This window comes from Tachysurus fulvidraco, chromosome 5 (genome assembly GCF_022655615.1).
Source record: "Tachysurus fulvidraco isolate hzauxx_2018 chromosome 5, HZAU_PFXX_2.0, whole genome shotgun sequence".
NCBI classification, from domain to species: domain Eukaryota; kingdom Metazoa; phylum Chordata; class Actinopteri; order Siluriformes; family Bagridae; genus Tachysurus; species Tachysurus fulvidraco.
Window position 1 is genome coordinate 15,276,572 of NC_062522.1, and position 14,971 is coordinate 15,291,542.

General features: G+C 38.3%; 1 protein-coding gene across 4 annotated transcripts in view; it reads left to right on the plus strand.

The window, feature by feature from the left end:
• Positions 1–14,742, plus strand: part of st3gal3a (ST3 beta-galactoside alpha-2,3-sialyltransferase 3a) — a 35,864-nt gene extending 21,122 nt beyond the window's left edge. For 2 of the 4 annotated variants that reach the window (XM_027146498.2, XM_027146499.2), the window contains 7 exons: positions 974–1,037; positions 1,136–1,231; positions 1,535–1,721; positions 10,187–10,198; positions 10,535–10,681; positions 12,011–12,157; positions 13,288–14,742. In XM_027146498.2, coding sequence (XP_027002299.1) covers positions 974–1,037; positions 1,136–1,231; positions 1,535–1,721; positions 10,187–10,198; positions 10,535–10,681; positions 12,011–12,157; positions 13,288–13,383 — 749 coding nt within the window. In that variant the 3' untranslated portion in view covers positions 13,384–14,742. The remainder of the gene's footprint in view (positions 1–973; positions 1,038–1,135; positions 1,232–1,534; positions 1,722–10,186; positions 10,199–10,534; positions 10,682–12,010; positions 12,158–13,287) is intronic. The other 2 variants (XM_047813465.1, XM_047813466.1) reach the window with 1 other exon arrangement.
• Positions 14,743–14,971: the final 229 nt, after the last annotated feature.

Genomic DNA, 14,971 nt, shown 5'->3' on the forward strand with positions numbered 1-14,971 from the left:
CGCGAGATCATATCAAATGTGCATTACAGCTGGCTAGCCACATGCTCCGCTAATACTACAAATCCCAGAATCCTTGCCAGTGTATTGACGCATAGCCACGTACAGCAAGCACCCCTCATTCTCTGTTGCCAGTCGTTAACAACCCTGCTACAGTCACATCAGGCAAGTTAATTCCACCCTCCACAAAAACGGCTAAACGAAAGATGGACAATAGGAGCTTTCAAGACAGGTGGGAGGCAGATTATCTGTTCACGAATATAAAGGACAAATCTGTTTGTCTTGTGTGCTAACGTGTCTAACGCAAGAATATAACATAAGACGACACTATGAATGAAACATTATGAGAAGTATAAGGACCTGGACGTAAAGCAGAAGCTCCAGAAGGTGGAGGAGATGAAAAAAAGTCTAGTTTCCCGGCAGACTATGTTCATGAAAGCAAAATCAAAAAGTGAAGCTGCTGTAAAGACTGTAAAGCTTTATTGTGGCAGCAGAGACAGCAAAATCTGCCCGGCCCTTTAATGAGAGAGAGTTTGTCAAAAAGTGTATGGTCAAAGTTTGTGAAATGAACACCACTGGTGTGTCTTTTATTTCAAATTTAATTTCTTATGTGTTTGTAATATCAAGCTCTGGTTGTTCCAAATCCTGTATTTAAGCAAAACTAAATTTTGTTTCCATATGAAAAAGGTTGAACATTACATATCAGTTGCAGTTAATTTTTCAATAAATATTCAGTTTGGCCCTTGACTTTATCTCAGTTTTATATTTTGGACCACTGTGAATGAGTTTGACACCCTTGATCTAGATCATTGGATGACAATGTAAATAATTCATGAAATGATACTATAACTGATTTGAAATCAAGCCTGAATTTGGACTTGGTTTGGATCTGAGAGTGAGAGTTTGAGGATTCAGACTTCTGTAACTATAATAAATGGTTCTGCTCATAATTCTCAGTATTTTTCTCACTCCACAGAAAAGATAATCGACCTCATTTTAGATCAGACGAAAAACTACGCGCTTGCAGCTGACCTGGACAGGTTTCTTTTTGTTTGTGATAAAGCATAAAACTATTTTTTAAACCAGAATGTTGAGTTTACAGAATGCTTTTGTCATCTGCTATTTTTATTGTTTAAAGTATGAGCTGTAAGAGGTGTATCATCATTGGCAATGGAGGGATCCTTTTTAACAAGTCCATGGGCTCCAAAATTGATGAGTACGATGTGGTCATAAGGTAAGGCAAGTACATATACCCAGGAAAACTACAGAACAGACTTCACTGTATTGTGTATAATAAAATCAACTTTTTAATATTAAACATATTAACAGCTAATTAACTAACAATATACATTTTTGTCCACTTTGGGCTCCTCTAGTTATAGTTGCAGTATAAGCATGTTTAGTAAATAGATGTCTAACAATAAGCTAGCAGTTAGGTTACATGAGATCCTAATTTCATGAATGAATTAAAATTGTATTCATATTAGCTGTATTTTCCAGCTCTGAGTGAACATCACTGTGCGATTTGCTGCTACAGGCTGAACGGGGCTCCAGTGACCGGTTATGAGAAGGACGTGGGATCTAAAACCACAATGCGCATCACGTATCCGGAAGGAGCTATTCAGAAACTCGAGCTCTATGAGAAAGGTTCTCTATTCGTCCTTTCTGCCTTCAAACCACCTGACTTCAAATGGCTCAGGCACATGGTCTTCAAGGAGAAACTGGTAGGTCATGTAAGAGGATCAGGGAAGGGTTAGGCAGATGGGCTCCTCTTGCATATTTATATCATTATAACTAACAATTTCAGTGCTTATGATGAGCTCCTTAATAAAAAAAAGAGTTGTGTCATATCTTTCCTAATATTTAGTATTATACTAACAATGCTGCCAGTGTCTTTAGATAGCTAGATCAGCTAGAGTTGTCTCTCATGATGTTTCAAATAATCTCCAAATGCTGATTTTGGAGGTCATAGTGTCCTTGCATCCCATCATGCAATAGCCTAATGGTCCTATAGCTGTCACCCTGAAACACACCTCAAACCGCCATCCAGTATTATTTATTAAGTTACATCCTTCCAGCTGCACAACCTTCCAGCTGCACAACTATAAAATAATGTGCTGCATTTGACGGATGCGGTTACGCTTTTGTCTTGGGAACTTATTATCACAGCCTTGTACTTGTAAGTGAAAAGGCACATGGATATATATCGAGCTATTCCGTTTAAAGCAGGGCACAGGAGGTGGACATGTAGAAATGTACACTGCTCATCAGTATGGCAGTTGAGTATTAGTTGTAGAGTTTTTTTTGTAGGAAAACCCCTTGTTTAGTAAACCATTACAGTTTTAAAACCCAAGAAGGGTTTGTGATGTTTGCGATTATAGCTGTGGTATTTGTTGTGATCACACTCTACGGCATATTTACTAACATTTTACAGTGCAGAGCATACACAGGGGAAATAAGTACCAGGAAGATGTTGGACAGTGTATGTAATCTGTATAGTCTTCGAACGTCACTGTGAAGGGGAGATGTCATTTTCAATCAGGCTGTAAGAGTACAGCTTGGTGAACAGAGGCATGGCTATTGCCGAGAAAAAAAAATGTCCTGTGTTGCATCTCTTTACTGAGGAGAGCGTGTGGGACAGATGGTTTCCTATGTGTGGGATCAATGATGTTCCTTTCAGCTTTTTTCCTGGCCCTGGTGACGTGAAGCTACTTAATTGAGAGCTGCTTCAGGGCTCCACTCAAACATCTAGGACAAGAGCCAACATGCTTACAATGAAGTAATTACAGATCTGTCACAGGGAGATTTTGTAGCAAAGCTTTCTGCAGGCTAGTTTAGTCTCCGAAGTCACAACGTTTCACATTTTTAGTTAAATATCTGTCCTAATGCATCTAAAATGATTTAGATGTTTCTGCGGAGGATTTCTTTCAAAGGAAATAAGTATCGTGTGTTCAAATTAGCTGCTGCTCTGCCGAAGAGTTTACAACAAGATTAGATCCTGCAAAACTGACACTCATGGATAGAAGGCATGGGGCAACGATCGGGTTATTGCAATAGCATGCACATCGTGTACAGTTTTAGATATCGTCACTACCCATTCAGTGTCCAATTCAGCCAAATGCAGTCAGCGTATTCCGGTAACAAATGGGCTTTATTGATAAAGTCTTTCAGAAGGCAACATACTGTAACGACAGGTGAGCGTTCTTATTTTGGCTGAATTTAGACACTTTATATTTTTGGCACTGTACACTGTGCCTAATTATAATCAATCAAAAGGAGAATAGTCTCTTTATCTCTTTTGAGATAGGATTGATGGTTAATGGAGCAATATATTTTGGAAGGCGTTTAAAAATGTAGTTTTTAGGTCCATAATTCTTAAACTTGTACTGTAGGTGTCTATGCAGCTTAGACAAATGCTTTTCAAAATTTTATTACAGTAAAAAATACAGTATAATACGGTGAAAATACAGTATATACTCTTGTGACTTTTTTTAATTGACGACGCATGTCTTTAAATTTGTTTGGATCAAACCGCAGATTTTGATTTCATCAGATAGCATTAAGTAGTGTAAACTTAGTAGATAAAATTCTTGCTGAGATAAGGAGTGAGTGGAAAAGTTTTTCGCAGAGGTTGGGCCGATTCACTGAGCACATTGTGCACACAAAGCCCACACATAGCTCAAAGAATGTCCTTTATTAGCAACAGGACAAACTGAGGCTCACCTATAATCTGATAAGGTTAGTGGGTCACACTCATTTATCTTTTTAACAACACTACACCTCTCTATTTCAATAAGGGAAGTAATGGGATAACTCAGTGCTCCAGTCTGTATTCAATACTATAGTCATCCTAGCTAGAATGAGGAGCCATTTACAATGCTTACACACATTGTTTTCAAGATAGGGTGGGTTTTTCTCCCCAGAGTGATTAAAATATATCTTGTGTTTTGGGATGGTCAATTGAATGTAGGTAGTAAAGTTAAGCTAAGGAAGGTTCATGAGTTTGAATCCCAAGTCCACCAAGCTGCCACTGCTGGGCCCCTGAGCAAGGCCCTTAACCCTCAGCCGCTCAGGTGTATAAAATAAGAATAAGTCTTTCTGGATAAGGGCATCTGCCAAATGTTAGAATTGTAAATGAGCTTATTTACAGGTGATGTCAATTACATTTTTCATCTAATCTGGCAACCCTGAATACATTGAGGTAGTAAAATAGCTAAATTGATTAATTTTCCATTACACCAATCATGGGGAGGAGGAGGGAGTGTGTGTTTAAGGGCATTATATGGAGATGACCCCTGTATGTAGCAGTTTACTTGGGACTCAGCCAATAAATGTAGACTGTTCATCAGTCCAACATCAGTTTTCCGACAAATGTCAAATTTGATCCATTGTGTTGAGTTACTGGAATGAGCTGTTGTTTTTCTTAAAGGTGCCATCATTAAACAAAGATTTACTTTGTGCAACTGAAAGAAAGTAAAGTAAATGAAGCGGTTTTATTAGATAACTGTTTTCCGTTTGGCATTTCAGAACGGCATCTCCCATTCACCCTTCCAGTTGAACCTTTCGTTCATTCATGTCTTTCTCCATTCTTTAATCAAATGTCTTATTTATGCATGAAATGGAGTGGAACATTTTCATTGAGGAGTTGAAGTATTTTGACTTGGAAGCTTTACATTTGATTTGAAACACTGATGATGATAATTAGGAGATAAAAACTAAATGTGAATATAATGTTTGTCAGACATCAGAATTTAATAATCTACAGAAGCTCCTTTACACGGGCTCTTGATCTCTAAAGATTTCACTAATTTAACTGCTGTTCACATGGACTGATTTAAAAGTCATGTTTGTCTTTAAGATAAAAGAGCTCACTAAAAGAGTAATCGGAAACTTTCAGAAAAACAAGCAAGGACAAGCGTTATGTCTGACTTTTAAAATGATGGTCTATAAAAGGTTTGAATGGGTTCGGGTTGTTCAGAGACGTTGCTGTGTGGTCTGCTTTCAATGGTTGTGTCAGCTGTTGAAGAGGCAGACATGCTACAACATCTTTTGCTTTAGCGCTCGCTGACTCTCTCACTTTCAAGTAACGTAAGACACGAACAGGTGCACATAGGCATTGGCACATTTCAGTGCAGTAATATTTATTGGAAATAGCTAACCTCTGTGATGGCGGCACGTTAAGAATCCATTGTCTTTTTGAGCACCAAGACCATTCATATAGTGAGCTGCACTGAAACAAAATTCCTTCCACATCCTGACCATAGCTGCCATCTCTAACACCTGTCTCTCACAGACGAGATAGTAATCTCCATCTGCCCCAACAACAATAAACTCCATTCCCCCGACATGTGAGCCTCAACATTTAACCCCGTCCCAGTCCTTTTCAATCAGCCTGAAACTCCACATTGCCCTCATTTTTAAAAGCTCCAACATAACGACATGTACACCATTACCCCATTTTCTCTGAGCCCCAGAATTAATCCTAAAAGCCCCAACACTAACATCACTTCCGTGATTACCAACACTATCCCCATCCCACCTCATTCACGTAAGCAATAATACTAACCCCTATTCCTGTGATTCCCAAAATTAACCCCATCCCACTCTTTTCTCTGAGCTGCAGCATTAATCCCATCCCACCCTACATCTCTGAGCCCCAACACTAACCCCAATTCACCATAGCCCTAGTGTATAAAGCTGGGGTTTTTTCAGGACTTCGTTAATGTAAACACCTATATTTAGTTAGTCACAATGAATAGTAACAGCCTTCCATACAAAAAAAGTCATCATTCACAGAGCTTACTATTAATGCATATTGTATCTGTCCTTTGCTTACTGTAATGCCTGTTCCCATTACCACTACAGAAATATTGTGGATAATCATGGATAAAATTCCATGCAACTCGTGAGCAAAAAACTATATGGATCAAATACAGCTGTAGTTAATAATGCTGATTTGTCAGTCATAATCTTCATGGTGTTGGTTCAACCATTTATCTCATCACTTACCTTTAACTGTAACAAACTGAAAGTAAACATTTTCTGACTATCATTCAAATGTACATACAATTGGATCAGTTTAGGAGGTTTTTACACCTGGTCACTTCATGCGTTTTCTGTGATCCGATAGCTATCCGATCGCTCAAACCACTTCAGGAGGTAGTCTGAGACGCATTTCAGATGAAACTGGAAAGGTGTAAATGAATGTGGTTGTTCAAGCCACAAACGACAGTGCTGTACTCCTCCCAAACGGAAGTACGGCACTCGCAAGTGACTCGCGAGTCGTGGATCGCGCCAGAAACAAATATGTTTTCCCACCAGCGCTGGCTCCGATCTTTCACCCAGGTGTCTCGTTGGGTCTTAAAATGCACTGCTGCCGCCAGTGAAAATGCAGCAAACAGTAAATGCTGTTTTTTGTAGCAACCGCATACACCAAAGCGTCTTCCATTTCAATTACCCCGGAAATGGGGTGAAATATATTTGCATATTGGGCGGGAGTAGAAAGATCAGATTGATATCTGAATCGCCATGACGCATTTATGTGGCCTAATGTAAATGGAACAGTTTTAACAAATCAGATAGCTATCGGATCAGAGAAAACACATGTAGTGACCAGGTATAAAAAGGCCCTTAGTGTGTTGATTGGAGAGTGTTTAGAACGTCATCAGCTAATGATTAAAATAAGGTGAATGGTTGGGACAAGGAGTATCCCTCTTTTTTCCCACCACTAACTATAATGAGATTCTGTCCCCGACTATGAACAGCAGTGTGTGTGAGCCGATACGGACCGAGATAAACTCATACTGACTGTGATCATTGTTACTGGTGAGAGCGTCTCATCTGCAGCTTCCTCTGCAAGCAGAGAAACCACGCCTTCATCAGACAAGGAGATCAGAGGGCAGCATCATTACACAAAAATGTGACAAGGGCAAGAATTCTTTACATCTGAATGAAGGCATAGTGGAGGAGCTTTGAGGCAAAAGTGTATGAACATGAATGAGAGGAGTTTTCTCTCTTTCTGTATGCTTCCAATCTACAGTTGAACCACGTTGCACTTTTTTTTACAAAACATCTTTCAAGTAAGACAAAACTGAATCCAAGCTGGTAAAGAAGCAGTAAAGCCAAAGAGGACAAACTAATTAATTATGTGTGCATACATAAACTTTATGGAGTGTCAGTATAACACTAGGATAGGATGCAGGGTTTTTTTTTTTCTTTTTCACTTTTTCACTGCAAACCATCTAGCACATTTTTAGTTTCTCTTGACTATATTTCTATCTAAAGTTTCTCATTATCATGTTGTGGCAGTGTAAAGCAACACAGGTGCAGGGGTCCAGGTAACTCATCTTATAGAGCAGTGTAGTTTTGCACATTAACCCTTTTCCTTATTACTCTAATGGCCTCCATGATATTGATACAGGGGCTTCCTGCGCTTGACCACTTTGTTTGCCCTTCTTGTTTTTCATCGGCTGTTTTAAAAGGCTACTCCACCACACTGCTGCTGGTATTGTTTTCATCCATTTCAGCTCTGTCACATTTTCCATCTGTAACCCTTCACACGTCCTTTCAAGCTTTGTAATCATTCAAGTCTCCTCCATAATCCACTCAACTGCTTTCACCTGGATAAAAAGTGAATGAAATATCTAATATCGTAGCTTTATGTGATCAATTGTGTTTGTCTGACTGCTATTTCTGTTATTGCCCTTTTGAACTCCCCTTTAATGATATGCTTTATAATTAGTGATAACACTGCGAATGGCCTGGTTCTGCAGTGCTATTTTGTAGAAATCTTACAATTTGTATCGGCTGATTCACATGAGCTAGCTCTCCACATAAATGGATTTCAAAACATAAAATTAGAAATATAATTATATATATTACACAAATAAATATCATGCAATCGATGTAGTGAAGCTTTAGTGATGGTTATTTAATGGTTTTGTAATGTATTCCAGTGCGAGGTCTTTACAGTCAAAGGTAAAGTTTTTCCTTTAAGTTTTCCAAAAGAGGTTTTCAGGACAGCAGATTTTATGCTTTGTGGTTTCTTGGAAATATGTGTTCATTTAGTTTTATTACAACAGTTTTATTAAAATAGTGTGTGGCAGGGTGATGGTTTCCAACTTTTATAATGTAAGGAATAACATGAACAAAGTACCACATATCCATCTTTAATTAATACATTATTAGTGTTGGCACACAGAGTTGCTTTATGTGTCAGACCTCATAAAACAATCCTTATTTATTTATTTATTTATTTATTTATTTATTTATTTTAATCAAAGCATGCCCAGTTGTTTCAATTCAATTTTATTTGTATAGCATTTTAACAATGGACATTGTCTCAGAGCAGCTCTACAGAACATAAGAAATGTAGTACAAACATTTTTTATTATTATACAAAGTTGACAGAGGTGACGGTAGCAAGGAAAACTCGCTTAGGTGGAAGAGGAAGAAACCTTGAGAGGAATCAGACTCAAAAGTGAACCTCATCCTTATTTGGGTGGCACCAAAGGGTGTGATTATAAACTTTTATAAATACCAGAGAGTAACTTTCCGAATAATGTTCTTTCTACAGTCATATGCAGTGTGACAGTTGTGTGTTGAGTGCCTGAATCTTGAAGTGCATGAAGCAGAAGGTTTGTTTTAGTCTTTATCTGATAACTGTCGAGTGTTGAAAATCTTTAGAGATCTCTAGAGCAATTATGGGCTTATTGTTCAACTTCCATGGTCTTGGTACGTCTTCTGCATTTCCAGTTCTTTGAATCAATTCCTAAATGTATGATTGTGTTCTGCAATCATTCTGACTCGACCCTCTGACACATCTCATATGACCAGATGTGTTTGGATGAATCACAGCATTGGATTGGTATGGACCAGTGCAAGTCATGGTACAGCACACACTTTAACTGTGAACATGAATGCTTCACTTCTGGGCTTGTAGCTCACAGGGCACAGGACATCTGGTCCAAATCACAGTCGTAACTTAGTCGTTATTGGTGCAGTGTTGGGCGAGGTGTAGGTGAAGATATTAACAGGAATTTGTCACGTAGTAGCTGAGGTCAGGATTGGGATGTGGTTTGTATTACGTTAGCTTGATACAAAGAACAATGTCACGTTTGCAGAGAACAAAGAACAATGTCTTATAAATAAACCGTTTGAGCTGCAGTATAATTTATTAATCTGATCAACTTCATGTCTTTTAAAATGCTGTTAAAACCTGTGTTTCTATTTCTGGGTAAAACATTGACGGTCCTAATGAAAATTAAAGCACTAGTTTTACAGATGGGTACAGAGGGGAAACGTTCAGTTTTAACACAAGAAAAAACTTTACATTCATTCAGGAGGTAGGTATTTCATAGAAATATTGTTTTATAGTTAAATACAAAAAAAAAAGAAAATTAGGCATGAATCAAACACTGGGAGTTTAGAGAACTTCAGGACATCTGACAAACCCGTATCAGAGCAAAGAGCTGCAAGACATATATTCCTGACACTGCCTCAGACTTTTGTCTATTCTAGGACGATTCATGTCTAAAATGAATAAGAACTGCTATGGTCCATTAAGGTCTCTCTGTTTTTTCATCATGTCACAGTAAATCAGTCTTCATGTTGTTTGCTGTCACAGATGAAGGGTGTGTTTGGAGTTGTAACTAGCTCTCAGTTACAGGACACACTTCAGTTAGCTGTCTGATGAACAAGAACATGGTTTACTAGGCTGTGTTCTGTAGACAGGTGAGCTGGCTTTTGTTGGTGTGTCAGAGCAGCTCAGTGATGCTCATCAAAGGCTGGTAGAGTGGCTTATTTACACAGCTGAGAGTTTTGGCATCTAGATCACTCATCATCTCTTACTGTGGTATAAAGGAGCAGGTGTGATCAAGGGGGAACTCATGAGAGCAGCTCATATACAATAAGCATTGAATTTGGGTGTCCGTTGTATATGTAATTGTGATTTGAAATTGATCATTGGATAGCTCATTTCTGTTTGTTTTTTACAAGCTGTGAACATTTAATATGTAATATTATAGTAACAACTAACATTTTCTCTCTTTTTTCCTCCCCTCCCTCTCTCTCTCTCTCTCATTTCCACTGACTCTTCTTCAACTGGTTTAATGTTGTTTTTTTTTCTCTCTCTCTCTCTTTTTTTCTCTTCTCCAATTCTTTATTGGAATGAATGCTTCTATTGCCATAGCAAGTATCACGGGTAAATAAGAGAACAGCCTTCTATCTCTGACTGCTTTTCTCAGTCACTTATTTCTTCTTTCCCTTTCTTATTTCCTTCTCAGTGTCCTTTTTTTCTTTTTTCTTTTTTTCTTTTTTTTTAACTTTTTTTTTTTTTTTTACTTTTTTCTGTCTGATGCTCTCTTTTCTTCATTCTCTCTCTGGCTTTACAGTTCTTTGACAGCTCTTCACTTCTTCCTCTCTCCCAACATATCTCTCTCTCTCTCTCTCTGTCTCTCTCTCTCTCTGTCACTTTCTCTGTCTCACTGTCTCTGTCTCTTTCTCTGTCTCACTGTCTCTGTCTCTCACACGGTCTCAGCGTGGGACAGATGGATTCTGGAAGTCGGTGGCGCGTACCGTGCCCAGGGAAGCATCAGACATTAGGATACTAAACCCGTATTTCATCCAGGAGGCAGCGTTTCAGTTCATTGGTCTGCCACACAACAATGGCCTCATGGGTCGAGGGGTGAGTGAAGGCCACACATCGGGTTATTTTTAAGATCACATCATGCATAACCATACAGATTTTAGATTCTACCTACTATTTTGAAACAGTATGTAAGGAATCATAAAATCTGTGCAAAACAACCCATTTTAAAGATTGTATCATGAATCATTCTGTCTGCTTAGAGAGAGAAAAGAACAGATGAAGATGCAGCATTTAGCTTACATAAAGTTTGTACTACCTCTAAATATAAATCAATCTTTTTATTGTCCTACTGATTTAGTAGCCATTGAAGTTTAGTGCTGTATTGTTTCAAGAACTAATGCTTAGGTTTGATTAGGTTTACTGAGTATCTTTCAATATCAATTGTTGATGACACATTTGAACCAATACCTTGAGTTCAAGCTGCCATTCATTTGCTTCCTTTGTTATGTTTTACTTTTCAAATTGTAATTGTTTTAATTATACTACTGTATATAAAATAATGCTTGTCCAAAGTATCAAAAATAGGCAGTGAATTTATCAAGACTTTATAGTACTCTTTAGTACTGAAATGTTTTGGTTGTTCAAATGTTTGGTACCCTAGTCTTCATTGTGATTACAGTTCTGCTAATGCCGAAGTGAGGACATACACATTATGGCCAAAACTTTGTTGACACCTAACCAGGCACACTCGTGTTTTTCAAAGCCCATTTCAGATTTTGTCCTCATTTGCTGGTATAATAACTTCCACTCTTATGGGAAGGCTTTCCAGTAGATGTTGGAGCATGGCTGTGGGGATTTGTCCCTTTAGCCACAAGAACATTGGTGAGGTCATGCACTGATGTCAGATGATGAAGCCTGGGGCCTAGTCAGCACTCCAATTCATCCTCAAATGTTCAGTGGGCTTGAGGTCAGGGCTCTGTGCAGACTTCTCCACTTCTTCCTCACAAGCCTTGGCACACCACATATCCTTGGCACTCGCTTTGCACACAGGCACATTGTCTTGATGAAAAAAGTTTGGGTTTCTTTGTTCCAATGAATGAAATCTTACAAAGACATCCTAGACAATTATATACTTCAGACTTTGTGGCAGTGGTTATGGGGAAGATACAGATATAGAGTGGGATGGTCAGCTGTCCACATACCTTTGGCCATTTAGTGGTTTTTTTTAGGCATCTTATAAGGAAAATATTCAAGATTAGGGTTAGGGTTAGTTTACTAAAATAATTTATATTATATTATATTTATAATTAATAATTTAATGTTTAATAAAAATTGCTTGGGCTACAGGCTGAGACCATGCATTTCTACTCTACTCTCTTTCCTTCTTCTAGAGATAGTTTGTCAAATGTAAATATGTTTTTTTAGAATATCCCAACGCTGGGGACGGTGGCAATCACAATGGCGCTGCATAACTGTGACGAGGTGGCAGTGGCTGGATTTGGCTACGACATGAGCAAACCTCATGCACCCCTGCATTACTACGAGAAGCTCAAGATGTCCGCTATCAAAGATGTAATGCATTCTACACTTTCTCGTCTCTGCTTCTGTGTGTGTTGGTGAGACCGTTACTGCCTTCCTAAGCTTGGTCACAGCAGCAGTCACTGATGAGTCATAGTCTCTTCAGTCTGCAGTGACATTGCTACCCTTCTGCTTTTCTCTTCAAACATCTATTATTGAGAGATGTGGTGTTCTGAAGCTGTTAGTAATCTGTCTGTCTGTGTGTGTGTGTCTCTCTCACACACAAAATGCATGTTGTGTAACTGCAGTTATCATTTTTATCTTCATTTTTGCTTGACAGTTGCTTGAAAGTAAAATTCCACTGTTGTGCTTCTTTTGTGTTGCGCTTTTGCCTGCACATGTACCCAAAAGTCCCACAGATTTTGCTCTAGGTAGCAGTAGTTAGAGGCTGTAATAAAAGACCAATCTCCAACACTACAGTCTCTGAATTTGAAATAATCCTGTCATCTGTCATCTCTCTAGCTTCTATCCCAAAAGACACTAAACATTTAAAATGCAGATTGCAGCTCTGTTTTTTGAGAGTGATCAGACTTAATCAGTAGTTATTTCAGTGTAAATATCAAAATCACTGTAATTTTCTCATGAAAAAGAAAATAGCATTTCTCATTGAGCTGTACCTTTCTATAAAGAAACAGCAAAATATGACCATCTATACCTGAAGTTTCTCTCTCTCTCTCTCTCTCTCTCTCTCTCACACACACACATTGTGAAAGCTCTTTCACTTGACTTTTCTCTAATCTACTAAGAGCTTTTCCCACAGTAGAGGTAACGCTACACGTCATTATCCTGTAATGTGTTTTTGTCTCGCGTGCCCAGCATTAAAAGCCCTCGGAGCACAAAGAGCTGCTCATATTGTATTGTCTCTGTTATTACCCAGCTCCAGTAACATGTTTACTTTAGACTTGCTGATCAGTTTCCCATTGTTAACATGTGTAAAGTCAAAGTTATAGAGCAGCAGCAGTGTAGTACAGGACACACTCATGTCAATACAGCTGATGAGACTGAATACAGAGCTGAGTGAACACAGAGGCATTTTAGACTAAAGCATCTGACACACTGTTAGAGCTGAGTGTTTACTTCTCTCTTTCTCTCTCTCTGTTTTTTCCCTCTCTGTGTCTCTGCAGTCATGGACACACAACATATTAAAAGAAAAGGAGTTTCTGCGGAAGCTGGTGATGGCCGGTGTAATTCAGGATCTGACCAATGGGATCTTGAACTAATATGGAAATGATATTAATGACTAGCAACTACCTGGCATCTGAGAGTGCGGCCTTCACAGATTCACTCAGCTGATTTTTCAGCATGGTCATTCAAAGACTGCATTCATCGCAAATCGGTAGTATGTACGACACAAAATGGTGTGCTTTTACACTATATACTTCTCGAATCTCGCTTTTCAAATGTTTTAAAGGCAGAGTGAGGGACACTCCTTTGTTTTTACTTAGTATCTCAGTTATTATTAGTGATGTTAAGCACTGACAGCTGCAGGAATCGCACAACAGCATTAACATCACAACTGTAACAGTAAAACACACCTTCTGACAAGTCATGTATACTAGAGAATCATTTTACATATCCTATGTAATAGGACACATATCCTATATTGTATTTATTTTTAGTTTTTAATTTAATTGTAAGTCGGTCATTCATTTTACATGACATTTCTTATGAGCACCGATCTTTCTATCTTTCTCACAAGTGAAATGAGGCACAGCACATCCCCATGAAAAATGAGATAAATAATACCATCTATGAGATAAATGCTACCATAATGATTTTATTTTTTTTTTTTTTTTAAAAAGATGAGTGAATTGTTATTTGATTTTTAGACTATGTGTTCAATTCCCAAATAGATTACGAAGGTGAAATGGGTGGGGCCTGCTGTAAAGTGAATGTATAATATAGTCGATTCTGTCAGGTCATTTCAGTGTGGTACATTTCAAAACTTTACGTATACAGTATTTGGCTCTTGCATTGAGGTGACCTTCAGTTTGCTATATAAGCTCAGTTATAGGTTAAAGAGTCTTATATTGTTTTGCACTTTGTTCAGTGATGGAGTAAGGTCCCAGGTGTAAATGTAATTCAACAAATCGACTCGGTAAGACCGGGGTTATTGCTGTAGTAGAGAAAGAGGCAACAGCGTCAGAAGCAGCAGGTCCAGTTCACACATAGCCTTCCCTGTAGTCGTCCACACTTAAAGATATACAACAAAGGGGAGGGAGTGTCTGTCTTTGTTGTTATTATTTTGTTTGTTTTTTATTTTTATTCTTTGTATTTATGTATACGTTTTTCAAGTTACATTGCTCTGTTTACCTCTGTATGTCACGTGCTTTACTTCCACACAGCTCCAAGCTTTAATAGAGTTCACCTCAACTTTGGGCTGCTTGCTCTGCATTGTTACAGCAGAGATGATCAGGACTGTGTTTCTCCTTTGTGTTCTGCTATATACTGTACACACTAGCAGGACTAAGGGGGGTTGTGTTACATTGTTGAAAACATGTTTTTCCTCAATCAGCCTGTGATTAAATCTGCTACAGTATGACAAATCAGTATCATTAAAATAGTAAGAATTTGTTACATTCTTGTCTGTAATGTTTGTGTCTTGCACCTAAACTACAGCTTATTCTTTTATATGAACAGGAGGGACAGAGCAGTGGGTGGACTTTTGAGTTTTTGTGTGGAACAGACTGGCACAGAGACCTGATGTTGAGTGATGTAGGCAAATAGTTTATATCATGATGTGTTTATCTGGAGTGATAGCCATCAATCATATAAATCCAACTGCGGAACATCATATGGAATATAACA